Source organism: Magnolia sinica, chromosome 11 (assembly GCF_029962835.1).
Source record: "Magnolia sinica isolate HGM2019 chromosome 11, MsV1, whole genome shotgun sequence".
In the NCBI taxonomy this organism is placed as follows: Eukaryota; Viridiplantae; Streptophyta; class Magnoliopsida; order Magnoliales; family Magnoliaceae; genus Magnolia; species Magnolia sinica.
In genome coordinates this window covers 59,773,466-59,798,315 of record NC_080583.1, presented here as the reverse complement: position 1 = coordinate 59,798,315, position 24,850 = coordinate 59,773,466, and the positions used below count along the sequence as shown (strand labels likewise).

At 40.4% G+C, this 24,850-nt stretch overlaps 1 protein-coding gene across 2 annotated transcripts in view; it reads right to left on the bottom strand.

The window, feature by feature from the left end:
• LOC131219207 (methylthioribose kinase-like) overlaps window positions 1–24,850 on the bottom strand; it is a 53,877-nt gene that overhangs the window by 24,623 nt on the left and 4,404 nt on the right. For both annotated transcript variants that reach the window (XM_058214223.1, XM_058214222.1), the window contains exons 2-4: window positions 24,491–24,800; window positions 19,820–19,994; window positions 19,487–19,688 (exon numbers count right to left, since the gene is read on the bottom strand). In XM_058214223.1, the coding sequence (XP_058070206.1) occupies window positions 19,487–19,688; window positions 19,820–19,994; window positions 24,491–24,800 (687 nt within the window). The remainder of the gene's footprint in view (window positions 1–19,486; window positions 19,689–19,819; window positions 19,995–24,490; window positions 24,801–24,850) is intronic.

The following is a 24,850-nucleotide window of genomic DNA, read 5'->3' as shown; positions in this document are numbered from 1 at the left end:
TTCCTCGATACATACAATATCCTCAACTAGACATTACATCTTCAAGGGCCAGTAATTTGGAAGTGGATGTTGTGCAAGTTGATCAGCCAACGCCTACCCTTTAATCGCCTTTTGAGTAAAATAAGTCAAATTCGGATAACAATAATTGTCACCTTACTAACCTCCCTGTTAATGCTAGCATCTCATAGAGGTATTTGAGGGGGTCCATTTGAGCGATCAAGATAGTAGAATATGCTATCATGTATTGCCGCAATCTTTGAGTAGGCCAAACTAGAGCTAGTAAGTCATTTCCAACATCATATATCTTGATTCATAATCAATGAACTTCCTACTAAGATAATATATTGCCCACTATACCTGAATCACACACCCTATAATAGAAGTATCATTGACTAATAGGGTATAAAAGAAGAGGCCTCCTTGGAACTGGCAGTAAAAGCATGGGAGGGTTCAAGATATATTTCTTGATCTTATGGAAGGCTGCTTTGCAATCATTTTTCTACTCACATGGGTCCTAAGCAACTTGAAGATGTGTTCATAAATGGGAATCATCTAGGCAATGAAACGTCTAATATACTTAATTGTTCCTATGAGGCTGCGAATTTCTTTCTTTGTTTGAGGGGGAGGCATCTCCAAAATGGCCCTTTGCTTGCTTTCATCTACATTCTACCCTAATCCCTTGTTCACTGACCATGAAGACTAGAAGCTTGCCTGATGATGCACTGAAAACACATTTTTAAGGATTGAGCCGGAGTTCATACTTTACAAGCGGATCCAACTTCTCAAATTCTTGAAATTTCCCTCCACATCCTTCAATTTCACAATCATGTCATCAACATATACCTACATTTCCTAATGCATCATATCGTGAAATAAAGTCTTCATTGCTCTCTAATTTTCCTAGAGCCATAGATCTACCAATTTTGATGCTTCTAGAGTCTTCTTCAATACCCAAATTGACAATTTCAAAGTCTTTAGGCACTATGCTGGTCTTATCCACAAATTTTCTTCAAAGGTCCTAAAACTTAGGGATTAGATCTTTGTCTTCCAGATCCTTGGTTTCTTCTATACCATGAGATCAAAATCCGCAAACTCATAAGCATCGATCTCAAAATTAGCGACATTCTGAAGCAATTTCAAATTTTTGTTTCTTTGAGATTTTTTGAAAAAATTCTTACTTTTGTAGATGCTCAAGATTCTTATATATATATATATATATATATATATATATATATATATATATATATATATATATATATATATATATATATATATATATATATATATATATATATATTGAGGATTTTCTTATTTTCTCAATTTTTTGGCAAATTTTCAAACTTTTGGGCTTCTAAGTAGGGCAACATGGTAAACCAAGAACTCTCAAAAGCCTACTTGAGCTTTTCTCTACTATTTACAATGACTCTTTTTTTTCTAAAGGCCAACGCTCTTTCTAGGCACACTAGTTGCTTCTATCACCATGGGGACGGCGAACCAATTCTCACCTTACTTTATGTCTGACTATGGGCATGGGTTAAGAGGAGAACATTCTTCTACATGGATGTTCATGATATCAACAAGGTCGAGCTCCAGCTATATGTCATAATTAGACCAACCTTGTCTTGCCATATGTACGTGGTGCTCTGACACTGGCACATCAAACCCACCATCATTTACATTTTCCTTACCTTTCAGGCTAACACTTGCCAAAAGCCTTTTGCAATTGTGCGATGGATAATCCACCTGCCATGCTATTAGGATCAACAACCCCTGCATTCACAAAAGTGTTGTATCTCCCTCGTCTTCCCTTTCCTTGATACGCATGGTATTCGATCCCTTCATGGGTGATTCCTCACTAAAATGACATAAGCGCAATCTTAGTGCTTGGCTCTAAAATGAGCCACAATTCTTTCCAGTAAGAAGAAAACATGATCACTGACCTTGAGAGGCTTAAAGGGGATGAGATGAACACTTAGGAAACTATGACAAGGAATATCTTCGTTCGACTACAAGTGTTAATAACAGGAACTTCAAGCTCCTTTTTAGACGAAGATTCTATTAGGGGAACGGTTTCAACCAAGATTGTAATAATCCGATTTCCTGAGACATGCTTGACCCTCTACTGAAGAGATGAAGGTATTACACAACCTCATGATTTCAAGGCCACCCGAGCAACAATTTTAATTTGACTTGAATATCAAGTGCTTGAAATGAGATAATGAATTTGTTAGTGCCTATCCCAATTTCAAGATATATTTCCCAATCACTTTGTGTTTCGTATTGTCAAAGACCCAGACACATCTTGATAGGTTTGATGGATGACAATTTTACTCCTAATTTCGTTGTGGTTTGTAGGGGGCATACAGATAGTCCCAGGGTGTTCCGTTGCGGTAATGGCGAGCGTAACGGTCTCCACCGATACCAATACCGATACGCCCCGTATCGGCCGATACAGGGTGTGTAACAGTCAAAAAAAATTTGACAGAAAAATCTAGAAAAATATTCATTAAATCTGGAATATTCTAAATATTTGAAATATGCATTCATTTATAATTTTGAATATGTTTATGGTGGTGTAACAGTCCAATCTTTCTGATGGATTTATGAACCTGACAACATGAAATTAACTACAAACCTTTTATATTTAGTTTTCTAAGTATATAATATCTATATAAATTTACTATAATGAATGAAATACCAAAACATCTATTATTTTCAAGCTTTCCTTTTATTTATAGTGCTAGTGCATTGCATACTTCGTGACTCACATACATTTCATTTCAATATATAGAGTTTAGAGACTTTTGTATCCTATTATGTAATTCATGTACCTAACAATTTGATATCATTTTAGCCCATAGATCTCTAAAAAAATTAAAATTAAATTGGGGTAAGTAGTGTTGTCGATTCAGGGCTGATTTGGGGACCATTTGATGCCCCAAACTAGCCTCAAATTAATGCAATCTATTGGCACTTATCACACTAATGGATTGGTGGACATTTATTGGACAATGAAAAATGAAAAATATCAAATGGTCATATTTCAAAAAACAAGTGTGATGGGGACATCAGAGGACCTACTCGGGTGTACCAGAGACGGAGACAACCACCCACATCAGCGTAGCTTTCTTTGTGGATGGGAGACGAGTTCCAGATGGGGCCCGCCAGGCCATTTTGAAGACCCCACATGCATTGGGCGAGCATTAGGAAGACTTAGCTTGGAATGATGCATGTGGGTTGCTTAGGAGATCATTTTAGTCATAAGATTTCTATTTTGTATCGATCCAACCGTTGGATCTTGTCGATCAGGCCATCAGGCCAACAAATCTTTTAAATTGGGCCCCTTGGACTCTGATCTTACTATCTTTATGTTTTTTTGTTATTTTTAGGAGTTATTTGATGGTTGAGATTGATAATATATGTTTTAGTTTTCTTATTTTGGATGATGGGCCACTTAAGTGAGTGGCATAGTTGTAATTATGCTGGATTTTAATTCCAAATTTTTAACTACAAAAGAACAGGGAGGCCGGAGTTCCAACCGTAGTGGAGATTTGAGAAGAAAAAAAAAAGAAAAAAAAAAGAGAGAAGCTCTCTTGTGTAAAAGAATTTTCCTTTTTATTTTCTAGAGTTTTTTTCAAAAACCCTCCCGTTCAATTAAATTGTGGAAGGGTAGAAGCTTGTTTGGTGGTGGATTCCCCAAGATACATCCTTCCTCTTTCTCTTCTTCGAAGGGCATTCTTCTTCTTACATCATTCCTCTCTCTTCTTCGAAAGGTATTTTTCTTCTTCTTCTCGTCTTCCTCTTTTCCTTCCATTACAACCTTCTAAACCATATATCTTCAATTTCCTATTTTCTCCAATTTCTTAAAAACCCTAATTCCAAAATCCCCAATTCCTATGAACCCTAATTTTCCAAATATCAGATTTTCCCCTTCCTACCCTAATCATAAAACCTACAAATCTGTCCATTGAGTGCGAAACGTGCCTATGCTAAATTGGAAGTTCTATCTTTCTATCGATCCTAGTTTTAATTGATTTATGTGATTTCTTAGCATACGGGCATGTGACTTAGGTTAAATCAGATTTTATTTCATATTGTTTACTTGGTGGATTAGCATCTTTCGTTAATTAAATTACTTTATGGACCCTCTCATAATCTCCAAGTTGCATGCTAGCATTAAATCATGTGTCCTGCATCAAAGTGTCTGCAAACTAATGGTGAAAATTGTTCAAACAATTTAACTTTGGGATTGTGACTTAGCAATAATGGTCCTAAAAATTAATTGGTTAATTTTGAGTTGACATATACCTCATGTATAAATTTTTAGGGCCATGTACTGGGGTCCACTCGATTATGTATTATATATCATTGTCATCCATCCATTTTGGTAACTCATTTAAGGGCATTGGAAAAAAATAAGGTAAATCCATATCTCAAGTGGACCATTAGTGGGCCAAGCGGGCCACCTTGATGTATTCGTATATCCATGCCATCAATCCGTTTTGCCAACTCATTTTAAGGCATGGTCCAAAATTTAAGGTAGGTGTAAATCTTCGGTGGACCACTAGAGAGTATCCCTTTAAAAGTGGGGCCCACCTCAATGCATTTGTTGTATATCCATGTGATCCATCCTTTTTGCCAACTTATTTTAGGTCATGGTCCAAAAAATGAGGCTGATACAAATCTTAGGTGGACCAGAAAGTAAGGATTTAATTCCCACCATTAAAAATTTATTGAGACGTTTTTTTGGGGATCAAGCTGTTATTTGTGTTCTCCCTTCATCAAGGTCAAGGTCTATGTGACCTTATTAACAGGTTTGATGGAAAATAAACATTATAGTGGGCCCTACGAAGATTTTAACAGTGGACATCCAATCCCAACTGTGTGGTCCAATTGAGATTTAGATCCCTTCATTTCAAGGATCGTGCCCTAAAATGAACATGAAAAATTGATGGACGGCATGGATATACTACACATAAATCAAGGTGAGCCCCACGTAACAAAACAGTGCAAGTGCACTATGCAGCGTGTGCCACAAAGCATTAAAAAAATTGAAGTGTGTGGCTGCAGTCCATTCATTTTTTCCAAGACCGAAAATGAAAAGAAGAGAGAGAGAGAGAGAGAAACTGAAAAGAATATAGGGAAAGAAGAGAGAGGGAACTGAAAAGAGGGGGAGAGAGAGAGAGAGAGAGAAGAAGAAGAAGAAGAAGAAGAAGAAAGACAGCAACAACTGATGCCGCCGCCGCAGCTGCAGCAGCCCAAAAAGAAGAAGAAGAAGAGGAAGAAAAGATAGAAAATAAGGTTTTTTTTCGTTTTCTTTTTTTTTCCATTTTCTTTAGGGTAATGGCTCATGACAGTTGTTACGGTACCGTAACAGCCGTTACGGCCCTGTAACGACCGTTATAAACCCAACAAATAGATGTGCCCCGTTTTGAGGCCGTATCGTGTAACGGTAACCAATTTTGAATACCTTGGTTAGTCCAAAGCCATTATCCAACAACACCATCAAGATCTTCAAGTCTTAGTGTCGCACCAATAATGCAAGGGATTGCCCATGATTTCTTCCATCAAGGGGTAATCATCATCAGAAAAGGTGATTACCCAAAGGGAAAGAATCTGGCCAATCACTTAGGCGATGATCTTAGGGGATACTTCTTGTGTTATGTGTGCATTGTTCCAGACTTCAATGAATGCATTCTGATGAGCTAAAGTGATTAACAACTCCCAAATGGATACTTGGGCCCAAATAGTCTTTAGATGCATGGTCATGTTATACTCATTGGCAGGTTTTCTTCCACATGCCAAGGGTGGTATTTTTTGCCTTATGGGTTTCCTCTGGCATGACGATGTTTCAATTAGCGTATCTCTAGTAATACCTTCCATTGACATTCATATTCCCTACCTCGGTGGCACTACATATGGTCCCACAGAACAACATAAGGATCAATAGGAGGTGCTACTTGGAGGATTCATCAAGCAGGATGGGAGTTGTAGAGACGTAATAAGTACGGTCATTATCATTAAATGCAGAGAAAGAAGCACTTTCCCTTTGAAGTGATAACGGTACTGCAGGCTTATCATTTGCATTTCCCATTGGTATACATGTTGCTTGAATAGGAGTGGGTAGTCCCCTCGCAAGCACCAGTGCTCAGTTTCGGCTGGAGCAGGTGGGCTTAAGACCTGCAACCCTATGGCTAGAGTCAATCAAACTCCTATACTTTGAGACAAGGCCTATACTTTAAGCTGAGGCAACGGAAAGTGACGGGTCCTAGAGCTTTGTTGTTGCCAATGGATGGTTTACTTTCGCAATTCAATCCCTCCCGATAAGGCTAAGATGGATCAAAGAGAGGATCCTCAACTTCCACAAAGTTGACGGTGGGTGTAGCTGTTGAAGTTGATGGAGCATCATGTATAAGGGATTTTGAAGGACCCTAGTCATGAGAATCCAAGTCTCTAACTCGTACTTCTTTTGCTCAATGAGATCCTCCACAATATGCTTCAAACCAAGAAAGTGATCCATTGTATGCCCTCACACTTGTGGTATGGATGATAAGCATTTGAATCATACCATTTTAGACTTCCTTGGCGTTACCTACTTCCATCGAATAACATGGGAAGAATTTCGTAATATGGTTGGCTGAGGCATGTGAAAGTTCAATATGGCTTCTTGCCTTGTCCAATCATGTTTGTTTGATTTCCTAGTAAGCGGTGAAGCTTGTTGTGTAGGAGACCGAATTGGTGCACCTAAGGTTTGCAATGGAACTTGAGAAATAGTATTTACCTTAGCCAAACAATGGGATGAACCATTAATGTAGGGGCATTTTCACACCAGTCTCGAGTGGGGTGGCTTGTGGGATGCAGGGGCACACTCGGGGTGGGTGGCCCATGTGAGGCGGGCCCCACCTGTGTGAAGCAGAACCCATGTGAAGTGGGGCCCACGAGGGGGGTTCGGCTGAAGTCCTAACCCATGTGATGTGGGGCCTGGGCTATGAGATAAGGGGATTGAACCCATGTGAAGTGGGGCCCACGAGGGGGGTTCGGCTAAGGTCCTAAACCATGTGATGTGGGGCCTGGGCTATGAGATAAGGGGATTGATTCGCCATGCTCTACCAATTCGAGCTTTTAGAGCAAGCAGTTAATTGTCCTGCATTAAAGTGGTATCAGAGCGGGAGGTCTCGTGTATATGACTTCTCACTGGGGTAATTAATGCAGGGGCATTTTCACACCAATCTCGAGTGAGTGGCTTGTGGGATGCAAGGGCACACTCAGGTTGGGCAGCCCGTGTGAGGCAGGCCCCACCCATGTGAAGCAGGTGGCTCATGTGAAGCGGAACCCATGTGAAGTGGGGCCCACAAGGGGGGTTCGGCCGAGGTCCTAACCCATGCAATGTGGGGCATGGGCTATGAGATAAAGGGATTGATTCGTCATGCTCTATCAATTCGAGCTTTTAGAGCAAGTGGTTAATTATCCTGCATCAGCCATTCTCACGAGTCTCTCCTTTTCCTTTCTTTTAGTTATTTTAAGAGGTTTGCCCATAAGAGGAGAGTAAGGTACTTTCTTATTTTGACAAGGCTCTCTATACCAAATCCAACCTCTTTTTCAGGCCCTTATTGATTCGAATAAAAAAACATTCTACTCCCCCATCTAATCTTTCTAAGGCAAAAGAGGAAGCTAGATTATTAGTATTGGAAGAAGAACAATTGCAACTCGCCTTGAAGCATAGTATAGAAGAGGCTTCTAGACATCAACGATATCCTCCAAGACAACATGATGCCAAAGCAGGAACAAGCTGCACGAATAAAAAAGAAGAAGAGTAACAAACCATCCAAGTTTCTCTCCAGTCTTGTTGCATTTACAGGGTGTTAAGAACTGCATATAAATCTGCTCAGAAAGGAAGTTTGAACAATACAATTCAAACTATACAAGAGCACGATGAAAAATTCTCTCCACCTTCTGATTCAAGAGAGGTGAACAAGTACGTATATGAAGAATTGGATAGTAACTCGGCAAACGAATCTCCTCTCCATTAGTAATTAGTAAATAATGACAGTAAAAAAATGCATCTAATGTTGTTGTAAATTTGCAAGTTTATAATTAGAATATTTTTACTTTTCAGTTTATAAGTTGTTTTTTATTTTCAGTTTTACTGTGTTATTGATTAAATGCTATGAAGTACAACCATAACTCGAAAGCTCGACCTTGAACTCGAACTCATCTTGACAATCAACTTGAACTCGAACTCAGCTTGAAAGTTCAAGCTCAAACTCGGCTAGAACTCAGCTTGATCTGGCTCGAGCTGCTGATTGAGCTGAGTCAAGCTGGCCAAACGGGATTGGTCACCGAACCGAGCCAAACTCAAGCTGGGGAGTTGATCGATCCGAGCCGAGCCGAGCCCGACTCGACTCAGTTCGACTTGGTGTCCAGCTCTAGTGCTTATCACCTACTTCCAGGTCCTTTGTTGCCTCGGTCTCATCTTCCTTTACTCCACGCACTTTGAAGGAGGTCATTGGTAGTTTTGACTGGAAGCAAGCTATAATGGAAGAAATGCAAGATCTTGAGCATAATGATACATGGGAGCTAATTCCCTTACCTAAGGGAAAGTAGACAGTTGGGTACCGGTAAGTCTATACCATTAAGTACCTTCCAAATGGATCAATTGACAAGTATTAAGCTCAATGAGGATTCCCTTTTTTTAAGGATGTTCCCTACTTCTCATCTAAAGGGCATCCATGACACAATCATCTTACCAATCAGGGGGAGACCTTGTTACCTCAACTTATACCTCTTCCAGTCCCCTCACTGGATGAGGATTCCCGTCCTCATTGACAGTTTAGAGTCCTTTTGAAAAAGTCTGCCTTTCTTCATTGACAATTGCCCATTATATAGGTAGATTACAAGCTATTTAGGGAAGAAATACAAGCTGATCTTCAGCCCCTACCATATATACATCTATCTAAATATACTGTACAGCTAATATATCCTAATTAAGGAAGGAATAAATCTGTATAACTGTCATATCAGTCAAAGCTGTAGATATTAGCTGTAAATCTGCTATTAGCTGTAAATCTGCTGTAGATATTAGCTGTAAATCTGCTGTAAATCTGTAAATTTGTAAATCTGTAAATCTGTAAAGCTGTAAATCTGCTGTGTAGATTGATATTTCCTTTGACATCCCCCCTCAAATTGATGCTGGTAAATCGACAAGCATCAATTTGCTAACGAGAAAATGATGGCGCTGACGTGGCATGGATTTTGTGAAGATATCGGCGATCTGCAAAGTTGTGGAGATATGTGGAAGAGTGATGACTTGATGATCATAGGCTTCCCTGATTGAGTGACAGTCAACCTCGATGTGCTTGGTGCGTTCGTGATAGACTGGGTTTGCGGCAATTTGGATGGCACTAGTGTTGTCAGCATGGAGTGGAGTAGGATGTACGGGAATGAAACTGAGCTCTGTGAGGAGACCACGCAACCAAATGATCTCGGAGCATGCTGCAGACATGGCTCGGTACTCGGCCTCAGTAGATGATTTGGAGACGTGGTCCTGCTTCTTGCATTTCCAAGAGATAAGGGCATCACCAAGAAACATACACCAGGCGGTAGTAGATTTCCTGGTGTCTGGGCAGCCAGCCCAGTCGGCGTCACTATAGGCTTGTAGCTGAAGTGAAGAACCGGAAGGGAAGAATAAGCCACGAGTAGGTGTCCCAAGAATGTAGCGAATTATGCGGCGGATTGCAAATAGATGGAGATGCCTCGGTGCTTGCATGAATTTGCTAACGGTATGAACAGCATAAGAGATGTCTGGTCGGGTAATGGTTAGATAGATAAGACTACCAACCAACTTCCGATAGGTAGTAGGATCCTCAAGAAGCTCCCCTTCGTCACGTCGATATTTCACATTAAGTTCCATGGGGGTGTCAACCGAAGTAGCGTTGGTGAGACCGGCTAGCTGAACCAGATCTTGACTATACTTGTGCTGATGCAAGAGGAGACCGTGCGGCTGATGATGCACCTCTAAACCCAAGAAATAGGTGAGTTGGCCAAGATCTTTCATGTGAAATGTAGAATTCAACAAAGTCTGAACTGCAGAGATTGCCTCCAAGTCAAAGCCAGTGATGACGATATCGTCCACATAAACAAGGAGGACGACGATACCTGTGGATGTCCTTTGTAGAAAAAGAGAGGAGTCATACTGACTTTGAGTGAAAGAAAAACTAAGCAAAGTGGATCGAAACTTCTCAAACCATACTCTTGGTCCCTGCTTCAAACCATACAAAGAACGTTTCAGTTTGCAAACATCAGTAGGTGAGGAAGTGGGCATACCAGAGGGAAGTTTCAAGTAAACGTCTTCCTTGAGATCACCGTGGAGAAATGCGTTCTTAACATCCATTTGATGTAAGGGCCAGGATTGGGATGCAGCAAGAGCGAGTATAGTTCGGACAGTGGTCATTTTGGCGACCGGTGCAAAGGTCTCATCATAGTCGAGACCATATTCTTGTTTGTTGCCAAGTGCCACTAACCGAGCTTTGTAACGATCTATGGACCCATCGGAATTAAGCTTGATAGAAAACACGAACTTACTGCCAAGGGGTTTCACGGAGGAGGGACATGGAACAACATCCCATGTTTGGTTTTCTTTAAGTGCGAGAAGTTCGGTTTCAATTGCTTTTCGCCAACACTCATGCTCCATTGCCTGTTTATAAGATGAAGGAAGAGAAATAGACGACAAAGTGGCTGTGAAGGATGAAGGAGAAGAGAAACCAAACCTATCTGGGGGTCTACGAACCCGAGTATTGAGTCGGAGAGAGGGAGGTGCAGGTGCTGAAACAGGAGCAGCAGTCGGGGAAGAAGCTTGAGGGGGCTCAGGAGGTGCTGAAGGTTGGTGGGAAGTGGCGGTGGAGCGTCGTCGATACACTAGGAGAGGTTTAGAAGGGACTGGATCTGCAAGAGAGTTAGGAAACATAGGCAAAACAGAAAATGAAGGAGAAACATGATCCTGATGGGTAGAAAAGAAATATTGATTTTCGAAAAAAATCACATTTCTAGAAACTCGAATGCGACACAGATTTGGATCATAGCAAAGAAAACCTTTCTACTGTACTGAATATCCTAGAAAAGCACATTTAATTGACTGAGTCGTAAGTTTTGTGCGTTCATGTGCAGGGAGATGAACATAACAGACACAACCAAAGGTACGAAGGTTAGAATAAGTTGGAGGGTGACCAAATAACCTGGTGAAAGGTGAGTCATGGTTCAATGTGGGAGAAGGCAATCTGTTAATGAGATGGACAGCAGTGGAAAGAGCTTCACACCAAAATCGAGAGGGCGTGGAAGATTCTAATAGAAGAGTGCGAACCACATCAAGAAGGTGACGGTTCTTCCTTTCAGCCACTCCATTTTGTTGAGGTGTCGAAGGGCAAGACCGTTGAGAGATGATGCCATGATTCTGTAGGAAGTCCTGAAACAAATGAGACATATACTCACCCCCATTGTCAGAACGAAGGATTTTGACATGGGCCGAAAATTGTGTCTGAATATATGCATGAAAAATCTTAAAAACAGAAAATACTTCGTCTTTGGAATGAAGGAAATAAATCCATGTGAAACGACTATAGTCGTCAATAAAAGTGACAAAGTATTTGTAATTAGCATGCGAAGTGACTGGTGCCATACCCCACACATCACTATGTATCAGATCGAAAGGTTTGACAACATGCGGTGTGTGAAAAGGAAAGGGTAGAGTTTTACTTTTGCCAAGTCTGCAAGAATTGCAATCAAACTGAACAACACTAAGAGATGGTGTTTCATTATTCCCAAGAAAACCAGATTTCAATAAAGCATGAAGTACATTAGAGTTTGGATGTCCGAGACGTTTATGCCACGCTCGGTAATCAACATGAGCAAAATTATAAGCGACAAAAGGCAAAGAAAAAGAAGACAAAGGAAGTTGAAGAGGAAAAAGACGTCCCACTTTAGGCCCCCTCGCGATCATCCGCCCTGACTGTTGATCCTGCACAACACAACCAGATTTAGAAAACTCTACTTTACAATCATTATCAACTAACTGACCGACAGACACAAGATTGGTGGTAAGACCGGGAGATACGAAGACATCAGTGAGAGAGGAGGAAACATCACCAGTGGCCGTGATAGGTAAATGATTGCCATCAGCAGTATGAATTTTGAGATTTCCAAAATATTTGTTTACATTGGTAAGAGAAGCAGCATTGTTTGTCATATGATGGGAAGCCCCGGAATCAAAGTACCAAGGAGATGATGTAGTGAAGGGTTTACCTGAGAGTCCTAAAGCTGAAAATGCAGAAATGATCATTTGTTGAATCATGTCAGGGGTCACGGGTTGGACTGAAACGGGAGCAGGAGCAGGAGCACTTTGTGTTGTATTCACCAAACTACCCGCACTAGAAGAGCCAACTGAGACAGTATATGCTGTGTCCGATTTCTTGGGGGGTCGAGTTGGGCATTCCTTGATGATATGGCCATCCTTTTTGCAATAGTTGCAGAATTTTCGGGGACAGTTTGCAGCATAATGACCAAATCCCTTGCAACAGAAGCACTGAACAGTGCTCATATCCCTGCTTCGTGGCCTGCCTTGTGCTGCATAGGCTACAGGAACAGATGTAAATCGTCGTTGTTCCATGGTGGTTTGAGTGAGAAGGCGCTGTTCCTCGCGAAGAAGATCATTTAGGCATGTATCCAAGGAGGGGACAGATTCTCGGTTCATAAGATTGGATCTGGTGCCTTCAAATTCAGACCTTAGTTTCATTAGAAATTGATCCCTCTGAGTAGTTTCATGGACAGATTGAACAGAACTAAGACCTTCGGATGGTAAGTCAGCATAAACTATATCAGTGTATTCAGCCCAAAGATTAGTGAATCTAGAGTAAAAATCAGAGATAGAAAGACTATCCTGTTGGAGAGTAGCCAATTCATGTTCAAGCTGGAAACGCCCAAGCAGAGTAGTTCTTGCCATTGAAACGAATCAAAGAAACATCAGACTTATCGGAAGACATGAGGTCAACAGAACTAGAACAAGAATAACCGAGACTAAGAAACTTGAGAGCACGAGACAAATGGAAATTTAGAGCTATAGCTCTGATACCATGACAGTTTAGAGTCCTTTTGAAAAAGTCTGCCTTTCTTCATTGACAATTGCCCATTATATAGGTAGATTACAAGCTATTTAGGGAAGAAATACAAGCTGATCTTCAGCCCCTACCATATATACATCTATCTAAATATACTGTACAGCTAATATATCCTAATTAAGGAAGGAATAAATCTGTATAACTGTCATATCAGTCAAAGTTGTAGATATTAGCTATAAATCTGCTATTAGCTGTAAATCTGCTGTAGATATTAGCTGTAAATCTGCTGTAAAGCTGTAAATCTGTAAATCTGTAAAGCTGTAAATCTGCTGTGTAGATTGATATTTCCTTTGACACTCATGACCCTCTCAAAGCATTACTTGTGTACTAGCGAAGGAAGAAATCCTCCACCAATCAGCCTACCATCATTCCATCCATTTATGATGGAAATCCAAGTGTTATCCCTTCCTCTTCTGATGATCTCCCTATTGCTATACGCAAGCCTAGTCAATCATGTACTTGTCATTGTATCCATCACTATGTTTTCAGTGCTTATCACCTACTTCCAAATCCTTTGTTGCCTCGTTCTCATCTTCCTCTATTCCACGCACTTTCAAGGAGGTCATCAATAGTTTTAATTGTAGACAAGCTATGATGGAAGAAATGCAAGCTCTTAAGCAAAATGATACATGAGAGCTAGTTCCCTTACCTAAGGGCAAGCGGGCAGATGAGTGTCGGTAAGTCTATACTATTAAGTACCTTCCAGATGGATCAATTGACAAGTATAAAGCCCGATTAGTCGCCAAGGGTTACACTCAAACCTATAGCATGACTACTTCGAGACATTCTCTCCAATGGTTAAACTTAATTCAGTTTGTGTGATGATCTCTTTGGCTGCAAATCTATCTTGGCCACTATTCCAACTGGACGTGAAGAATGCCTTTCTCCATGGAGATCTTGCTAAAGAAGTCTATATGGATCCGCCACCAGATTTCTACTTGACTAGTGGCTCACATCGGGTTTGTCGTTTCAAAAAGGTCATCTACAGTCTTAAGCAGTCACCACAAGCCTAGTTTAACAAGTTTAGCAGTGTGTGTTAGACTTTGGCTTTGTTCGCAGCCATTCGGATCATTCTCTCTCCATCTGTCGTCACACTATTAGGATTATGGTATTACTTATTTATGTAGATGATATTGTCTTAGGCCTTGGCGGATGATGATGGTGCAGGCATTACTACTCTCAAATCTTTTCTTCAAATGCAATTTGCATGCAAAGATTTGGGCATTGTTCACTACTTTCTCGGTATTGAAGTTGTTAGGTCAAAGGTTGGGATAGTTTTGTCACAACGAAAGTATTGCTCTCGACCTCCTGTCAGAGACGGGCATGCTTGGCTATTGACCCATCGTTATTCCTATGGATGTTGCTCAGAAAGTTAGGCTTGATGATGGAGACCTTTTATCTGATCCCGGCATGTATCATTGTTTAGTTAGTCGTCTCATTTATTTGACCATTACATGGCCTAACCTGTCATTTGCAATGAACGTCGCCAACCAGTTTCTGCATGCCCCTCGTATAACTCATCTTTCTATCATGTATCGGATCCTCTGTTTTCTGAAATTGACTCCTAGTCGAGCCTTTTCAGTGACATGGTCATCTTCGTCTCGCTAGTTATTCTAATGTTGATTGTGCCAAGAATCTTCATGATCGCCAGTCAACATCTAGCTATTGCACCTTTGTGGGTGGCAATCTAGTCACTTGGAAGAGTAAAAAGAAATCAGTGGTTGCTTGGTCCACTTCAAAAGCTAAATATGGGATGACGGCACATGCCACATGTGAACTTATGTGGCTCTGCACTCTATTACAAAAACTTGGTTACCCTCATTCTGGTGTTATTCCTCTCTACTGTGACAATCAAACTACCATTCATATTGTTAGCAATCATGTGTTTCACAAGCACACTAAACACATGGAGATAGATTGTCACTTCATCTGTGAAAAGGTAGTCACTAAGGAAATTGAAACCCCATTCATTGGTTTCGGAGAGCAACTAGCTAATATGTTCACTAAATCTCTTGGTCGAGACACCTTGCATAGTCTAGTCAACAAGTTTGGTATGTGATGCAGGATCAATGCATGAACTAAGTAACATGTGAGATCAAATAACTGAATTAAGATATTTAACAAAAAACAAAAACATCGTTATATTCATCACAGATATCATGAAAATCAAAAGAAAATCATGCATAATCCTGACCTGAGCTACCAACATCGTAACACAAGATCATTAAATAAAAAGAAACTAGGATCTAATAGATGTAGGGACATCCAATTAGCATAAGGTATAGTCTATTTCAAAATAGGAAACCTAATACAACCTAGGGTGAAAATTAGGGTTTGGGTAATTTGGGAAAGAAGGAAAATTAAGAATTTTAGATTTAGGGTTAGGGTTTCAGGGATGAAAGAAAAGGGTTTTGATATAAATGACAATCAGAAACCAAAAGGGGCAAGAGAGATTCACACGTGTGGCCGTACGGGCACACGTGTGGCATGGGAGGATGGGTTTAGGTCGGTTAGGTTTGGATTGTGGATGGGTATGGTAAAGTAGGGTTTGGAAGAAGATGAAAATCTGGGATAGAGAGAATGAAGAACCTGAAGAAAATACCTGGCTGGAGAAGAACATAGAAGATGGTGTGGGGATAGATGGAGACTCGCACCTCCGTTGATGAAGATTAGCCTCGCACCAATCTTCCTTCCAAATCAAATGGAAGTATCTTCAAATCGCATGAAGATGGGAGAAGAAAGCAAGAGTTTTACTCTTCTTCTTTTTTAAAAATTTTTATCACAAAATCTAATGGGAGAGAGGTCACACACCCCCCCTCTTTTTATAGATCCAAAAGTTACAAAAATTACAATAATCCAAGTCTTGTGAATTTTAACGAAAATAGCCTTAGTCTAAATAAAATCATCTGAAACACTCATAATGTGTCTAAATATAAAATAATAAAAAACTAAATCCTAAAATATAATAAAGTCTAAAACTGATGTAGACGATTAACGATCAATGGCCTGATCATGTGATCCATGTGATCCAATGGCTCGATCATCGCGTCCCTCCGATCCAACGGTCCGGATCACTCCATAAAGTAGCCCATGTGCATCTTCCCAGTGTGGGGTCTTCCAGATGCTCACACATGCACATAGGGCCTTCAGCACGATCATGGGTACTCGCCTAGCCACAGGGAAATCAATGCGACCCACCTTCTCTAATACATACATAAGGGTGTACGTGACGTGATGTCCTCATCAGCATGATTGACATTTATGCTCTGACTTGATGGGGACTATTGAGAATGTATGTATATTTTATACCCTTTTTGTGTGCGTGTACATATCCTGTATACTTTGCTAGAGCACTATTAATGTTTACATCTCAATATTATGAGGGTTATGTAGGAAATACACAAGTTGCCCCTAGACTCTTTGCTAGAATACTATTAATGTTTACATCTCAATATTATGAGGGTTATGTAGGAAATACACAAGTTGCCCCTAGACTCTCTCTCTCTCTCTCTCTCTCTCTCTCTCTCTCTCTCTCTCTCTCTCTCTCTCTCTCTCTCCCCTTTCACTTCTACTTTTTCTACAGATTTCTCCCTGATTCTACTTCCACTTGTATTAGGGCACATTTGGGAGCTTGGATTTGGAATGCTTTGAAATCCAAATCGCAATAACATTAAAATCAAGATGATTCCGAATCCCCATTTGTGTTTGGTTGAAATGCACTGGAATCCAAATCTTCCATTTGGAAGCATCTATTTGGAGGGCATTGGAATTCTTCGGTATATTCACAAGACAGATTTGATTAACTAAATCAGCTTTCTTATCTCAAATTAGTCTATATACATGATATTTGATAGCATGATTGTAATAAGCCCATTAACATATATACTTTGGCCAAAAAGGAGGAAATTTCGAGCCTTGGGTGGGCCACATATGCAAGGATCACAAACAAGCGACTCACCGATGTTTTCTAACCGTCCATTTAGATGTCCAACGTTTGGATGGTTCAGATCATTCTACTGATGTGATTTTAGTGTTGCAATCGATAATTGGATTGTTTTGGAGTATAATTAGCATGCCATGTGTCCAGTGGAATAGTAGCCTAGAGACACCTTTGTTACATGTGTCTCTTCTGCCCTTAAAAAGGAGGCAAAAAAGGCATTTCCTTTGGATTACACCCGAATCCTAGCATTTTGCTAAGATTTCAAAACACACTAAAAAGGTAGATTTGAAATACCTCCAAATCCAACGCTGCCAAACGCAAAAAGCAGCCATTTGGATTTGGAATACACCCATTTACCACTAAATCCAAGGTGCCAAACAGTGTTCGCATTGTCGACGAAATGTCGATAATATCGCCGATAATATCGGTGTCGCTAGACTAGCGACATCGATATCTTCGATAATATTGGATTTTTTCCAACAAAATAGGTAAAAAAATCCTTTGATTTCGGTAATACCTGGTTGATGGTAGCGCTCGTCTCGTGTGACTCACAAATACATGATTTCGGCGAAAAATCGGGGATTTTGGGAGATTGAGATAGGATTTTGAAACCCTTAATAAAGTTTTGGGCGCCACGCGTCAATTCATTTTTCTAGTTTATTTTAGGGTAAATCCCAAAATTAAATTATATCCAAATCACCTTTTGATAAATATAAAAAGGCATGGATGGAGGGTTAAAATAAATATCAAAATTTCTATGGCCACCAGGAAGTTTTTAATGATATGCGTTCAATCACCCACTGTGATGTGGTCCATTGTGAATGCGATATAGCACATGCCCATTTACTAGTGCATGATCACGCTTGCACGGTGCAAATATAAGGTACATACTTTATAATGGGTCCCACATGGTGTGAAGATGAGCGCTGAAAATCCTTGAGCTGAGTTGTACAAACAGTTCAAGGAGATCAAAGACATTGGCACAATGATGGATTTATTATATCTACACCGCTTATCTGTGGAATCATATCCAAAGATTATATGGACCACACCATAGATAGCAATGGAGATGATGATTTTCACTATTAAACAATTTGTAGGGCCATTTATGATCCAATCTGTTCATAAAAACACAAATATCTAAATGTAGAGGAAAATCAATTTTCATATTAATCCAAAACTTCCCTGACCCCAAAAAGGGTTTCAATGGTAAACCTTCAATCGCCCACTGGTTTTTGCAGTGTGGTCCACTTGATAGTTATATCTATCTTATTTTTCGTCTAAAGGCTTAAGACGAGCTCTTCACTATCCATTTTTTGAACTCATTTTAAGATTTAAGATCAAAACTTATTTGGATACAAGACTCAAGTGGGCCATACTTAAGGGGATTGAGCAAACACCATTGAAACATTCTTGTGGCCACAAAAGTTTTGTATCCTGTATCCTTCCAAGTTTTGTGTTTCAGTTTATCCTGACCTTATAAACAGTTTTAAATGTCACATAAACATCAAGGTAGAGCTAGATAAATTTATTTTGGTTATTATTAGAGTAATTTTTTATGGAAATGTATATTTTTTTGGCCCCATTAAATGAAAACTTATTATTTAATGCATTTTTTTTTACAAATTTTTAATTTCTAAATATGCAAATATATGTATTTAGGCATGTCCTAAAGTTTCATTAAAAAATTTCACCGTTATCTCCATGTTTTCGCATTTTTCTCCGAATTTCGGGTGCCAAATGGGATGTTAGGTTTGGCAGATGTGTGGCGCAATGCCTTAGAATTTCTCTTCTTACATACATGGACGTAAATTTTCTCCGCCATCGTAAATCAATTGCGCACTTATCCTAAATGCTCAACCACTCCAACTCCATGTGAATAGCACATGCCCATTTACTAGTGCATGATCACGCTTGCATGTGCATGTGCGCACAATACCTATGCAGGTATGACATGTGTGATGCATTGTCTTAGCACTCTTTTTACACGTATGGAAGGACATAAATTCTCTCCTAGTTCCAGCACAAACCAACTATGCAATTCTTATGTTAAATTCTCACCAACTCCCACTCCATGTGCATAGCACATGCCTATTTACTAGTGTGTCTGCATGTGTGTGGGGTCAAGTTCAATATCAGAAAGAACAAAACATGATTTCCTGAAAGTTGTTCCCATTTTGTTTCTGAAATTTTGGGGCATGAAATCAAGAGTAATGGAAAAGCAGATTTCAGTAATCAACACTAACGTGGTAAATAACAGCCAATCCAGAGTGGTTACTAATCAAGCTAGGCCTTACTGTTCAGAATTTGAGTACCAGAAAACTAGATCTCAAACATATCATCCAAAAACTGCCAAGTAGGTCATAAATTCAATACATACTTCTCTGTCGTTACTTTCATTAGCATGTCCATCTTGTGCAAAGAAAGCCAAAATCAAGTTCCCCAAAAAAGCTCCAATGTCGAACCCCATTGGTCCATAAAAACCAAATTCTGGATCTATAACCTGAGTAGAATCGCTTGTCACCATGACAGAGCCAGTATGGAGATCTCCATGTATAAGGGCTTGGGCTCTCTCACAGAACCTACACAATTGACAATAATTAATATTTGGGATAACATAACACCCTAGTAAATTTTAAGTAAACTGATAATTAAAGTGGCAAATCACCACATTATGAAAAAGAAAACATGTGATACCAAGAAAGCACAGTACATGGATTTCAACTCAGCAACTTCAAGCTTTAAAACATTATCCTCACGAACTGCCTCAGCGTCACGGTCAAGATAAGGAGAAGTGCAACGGTTATATTGAGAAACCTTATAAGGGTCTGAGAAAATAACCTGCTCAGTGAGCCTACATAACTCCACGTTCCCACAGAATTCAGCAACTGCATAATGCACCGAGAATACAACAGATTAAACAATTGTTAAAAGGCATATTACTGTAGTTTCATTGGCTAACAATGATTATTTGCTCTACCAAAAGAATAGTTAGAAAATGTCGATGTTTGCTAGGATGTTAAGAGGAATTCAGTTATTCTGCATAAGATCCTTGAAGTTATTTCAGGTAAATGCACTCATAAATTAATAAATCATAAGAGGCACGTTAGAGGGCTGATTGATAAATCAGGAGAACCCAGAACTGTTATCCCAAGCAAAGCAAAATTTAAAGAATTCGGTAGTTGCAGAAACGGAAGTGAATTGCTCCCTTGAGCAGCTTCACCTTTGGCTTCATGATTGTTGCAGTCTATATTCAGGAGATTACCTATTGGTTACTACAAGAATTGGATTTCTCTCTGATCGGAAGTAAACATTGGGAAAGTTCTAGCAAACGCTTCGATCCACAAAGGGGGCCCCATACGAAGATTGCGTCTCTACGAGGATTTCTCGATTTTTGGAACGGAAAAGGCATGGTTTCTGGTGTGGGGAATTCCTTTGGAATTCTAGTTCAATGATTCCTTCTTGGTGGCTGGTTCTTGTTTAGGAAAGGTGGTCACTATCGATCCCAGCTACGGAGGGCAAAGAGGATCTGGGAGTGGCCAGAATCCAGGTGAGAAGGGACAAAGCGGCTGCGATCCCGACTTCCATCCCGGTTATTCTAGGCGGCACCCAAATCTATCTCTCGGTCCAGAAAGAGAGGGATTCAAGACCCTTGCTCAGATGGAAGGATATTTTGAGGCTAAGGGAGCCAAGAGCAGAAGGGACTAGTCCATCTGCAGGGGGGGCAGGGGAAGAATGTGCACACTCAGATTACACCAATGGAGCACACGGTATTGCTGAGGACACACATACAATCTACAGGGAAACTGATTGGCTACTCCCCCTATCACTAGCTTGATGGTTGGTGGTCGGTTGTCTGTGGGCCCCACCATGATGTATGTGTTTCATCCATTCCACCCATCTATTTTTCTAGATCATTTTATGGTACGAGACCAAAAATGAGGTATATCCCAATCTCAAGTGAACCACATTACAGGAAATAGTGTTGAATGAACGTCGACCATTAAAAACTTTTTGGGGGGCCATAAAAGTTTTGGATCAAGCTTTTCTTTGTTTTTTCCATTCATCTGGGTCTGTATGACCTAATCAACAGATTGGATGTCAAATAAGCAGAACAGTGGGGCTTAGGAGGATTTTAATGTTGGATATCCAATCACTATTGTTTTCCTGTGGTGTGGTCCACCTAAGATTTATATCCCTCTCATTTTTGGGTTCAAACCCTAAAATGATCTGTAAAAATGGATGAACGGAATGGGTGAAACACATACATTATGGTGGGGCCCACAGAGACCGACCACCAGACACCGGGCTGGTGGCAGGGGGAGTAGCCAATCCGTTTCCAATCTACAGAGGAGCAGAAGGGGTAGGTGTGAAGAGGACGACTCTAAGCCTGACACGTATTGTCGAGTGCCCTGCAGGAGTTAGGATTGTCTATCTGCTCTCCCGAACCTAGCAAAAGCAGGAGGGTTAGAAGCCCCTCCTATAGCAAGGCAGCTGTTGGAGGCTCGTTCTGCTAGGGTATTGACAACCGAAGGCTCCACAACAAACACTTATCTAGCTCTGGAGGAGGGGAAATCACTTTCATACTCATCGTTAGGATTCCAACGGTGATGATGATATTAGTGTTACTGCAGACAATAAAGAGGATTCAGATCCTGAAGTGGTCGACAGAGATGAATCTGATGATTCAGGCAACGGAGTTGACGATATGGATGATTCCGAGGATGAATTGGATGGTGAGGAATGAGGATGTCCTAGAAGAAGTCTGAACCTCTTTACAAGTATTTCGGAGACCACACGTGCGAGCAGTGGGAATAGGGTTGAGTCCAATAAGGGGGTTGGATTGGGCTTGGTTAGTGTTGTTGGACAGAGCAAGCTTGCATCTAGGCCGTGTGGGCCATCTCAGGCCCTAGTGTTACTTAACCCCGCACGTGAGAGCTTTTTAAGTGGAGTTGCTCGCATGGATAGTTGCCACGTGCGAGGGAGTCAGGACCCTTTAGAGTCAAGCGAAGAGAAACTTTGGCCATTTGCAGTCGAAGGAGACCAAAGTTTCATCTTGCGGGGATATCTGATTCGACCCTGAAGGTAACGACAAAGATGGCAGACTAATCCCTCCTATGAGGGGTGGTGCAGAGAATGATTTGCGAAGGCTGGAATCTTCAAAAGCAGAGAATTTCCTCCCAAATCTTCATCGGGCTATCATCATTGCTAGGGCAAGAAAAGCTTGCTTTGCTAGAGGTTCAATGGAGGTTAAAGAAGCAGGCAAAGGGATTCTAGAGCATGGCTGCTCAAAATCGATTGGGGAGTTGCTGGAAGAGGCGATGGTCGTAACTCCTCTTTGCGCAGAAAAAGTGAAAGAGGGTTCGGATTACAAACTAGTGATCGATGGAGGGAAGGAAGATCTTTAGGTCACGGTAGTTGGGGTAGAGTCTATCACAAAGTAGTTTTGGTGGACCAGAGACACTTGGCAAAGGGTGGGAGGATTGATAGGGCTTTCGATCAGAGCCTAGGATGAGGAGATCTATGCATTCTTTCAGTTTGTAAAGGCCAGGGCAGCTCCGACGCAGCAAGATCCTCAAACATTGAAGTCCAGAAAATCTCCCAACAAATCACATGTTTAGCTATGTATTGAATTGGCACTATCCTAGTGATTTATAGGAGTTAGCCACTCAGTGACAAAGACAAGAAAATTTGGCAAGCCTTATTGGGAGAAATTCCAACTCATTGTATAGAGGCTGCTAGTAAGGCAAGCCAGAATCAACCCACAATCACCTAAAGTCATGAGTCCAGAATTTTGGGATTTACCGATAACAAGCATTTCATTGTCCACTCAGTCACTAGAATAGTTTCAGAGCTGCTTGTAGGCAAGGATGAACTCAAACAGTAAGGATGAATCTGGACAAATCTTCGCATGGCAAGGATCCCACCTATATGATTCATCAGGAACATATACAATGAATTGAAAAAAGTTAAAGAAGAAAAAAAAAAGTGTGTTATGAAGTGTCAATGCAGCAGGAAGATTCCTAGGCCGAACCTAGAACTTACTCCGATGCATACTATGCTGCAAATCTCAACCTAGAGTGATACGCCCGTGTCTAAATATGATGTTGAAACAAAACCACCAAGAACTGTAAGATAAATAGGTCAAATCTCTCTACCAGCACCAAGGCATCACACTAATGAAACTCAAGCCATAGCACCAAAAGGAGATCTCCCCACACAGGATTCAAAAGGTGGAAAACATAAACTATTAATCAAATTCATCAACTAGTAAATATGCATGTTTCTAAAGGACTTCTATAGACTACTTTTTTAGACACTACGATATAGCTCAAACCAATAGAAAACTAACAAATGGACACCATGACAAAAAGTAGTAACTATTAAAGACTCCAAATCTCACAAACTTTTCTTATACACCCCGGTGCATGATTTGGACACAACCATGCTCAGTGTGCCCTAGTGTTGTGCACAGTTCATATGAATACACAAGGATACCAAGATCTTTTAACCTCAAAAGATTGGAACTATGGACCCCATAGCCCAATCAGAACATTGGAGGATGCCCAGATACAATTTAAGGCCCTTTATCTGGTCCATATTCCTGATGAAACGAATTTGGGCACTTGATGTGGTTTACATCAACAATATGGACAGATGAACAGTGGAGATCGTCAAACTGTACAGATGGAACTTTGATTAATGTCCAGATCTTCAATATGGACAATTGGATCTGTCAGATCCTTGATTTGGCTACAGGCTAATCAGATCATTGAACTAGGTACAAATATGATTTGAAGACCTTGAAATGGTCCAGATTCTTGATCAAACTAATGTGGACCCTTCATCTAGTCCAGGTCAAGAGGATAGTTGACTAATCTAGATCACCAAAATGGACAGTTGGATCTTCAATAAATATCCAGATCATCAATTTGGACAGTTGTATCTCTCAACATCAAGACAATTGAATGGGCCTGATCTACCACTAGCCAGCCTATCCGGCCTAGATGCATCCTTGAAGGCATGTGTATGGTCCTGCATGCATCAAGTGTCAACAGATTCATAAAGTTTTGGCCAGAGGAGTATTCAAGTACTTTGTATTGATTGGTGACTTGTTTTTCCTTTGTGCTAACTTTTGCAGATAATGTCAGCTATTTTCTTCATATGTAAATTAATTCCTTTCATTCACTAAAAAGAAACACCATTCTTATTAATAAAGAAAAGGAAACTACTTAAAAGTATGTGAAGAAAACTATCACATATGGGAACGGGAGATTATTAACGACGAGCCCATGGATCTCTAATGAAATGCCCTAGTTAGGAATACAAACCAACAACATAAAAACAATATTAAAATTTAGCAAGACCAGAAAGATCCCTTTACCTGCTTTCTTGTGGTCTGTAGTGGTATGGTAAAGAAGGGATGTGCAGAAAAGAGTTTTTGCCATATAGTCTGACATATGTTCTGCAAGCAATGGATATATAATTCCAGCAATCAAGCCTTTCCGCAGAATAATATGTGGAGGCTCTAAGTAGCGCATTGCAATCAAAGACATAGTCCGGTCAAAGTGATAAACTTCTGGAACATGATCTGAACACAAACGGCCGTGCTCTTTCAAAACCAGTGCCTCAAAATATGCACGCTCCTTTGTCATCGGCCATGACTCTCCAATGCAACGGACGTACGGAAGAGCCTGACATCATGATTCACAATGTGGTTATCGGATTGCAGCATAAGAGAAAA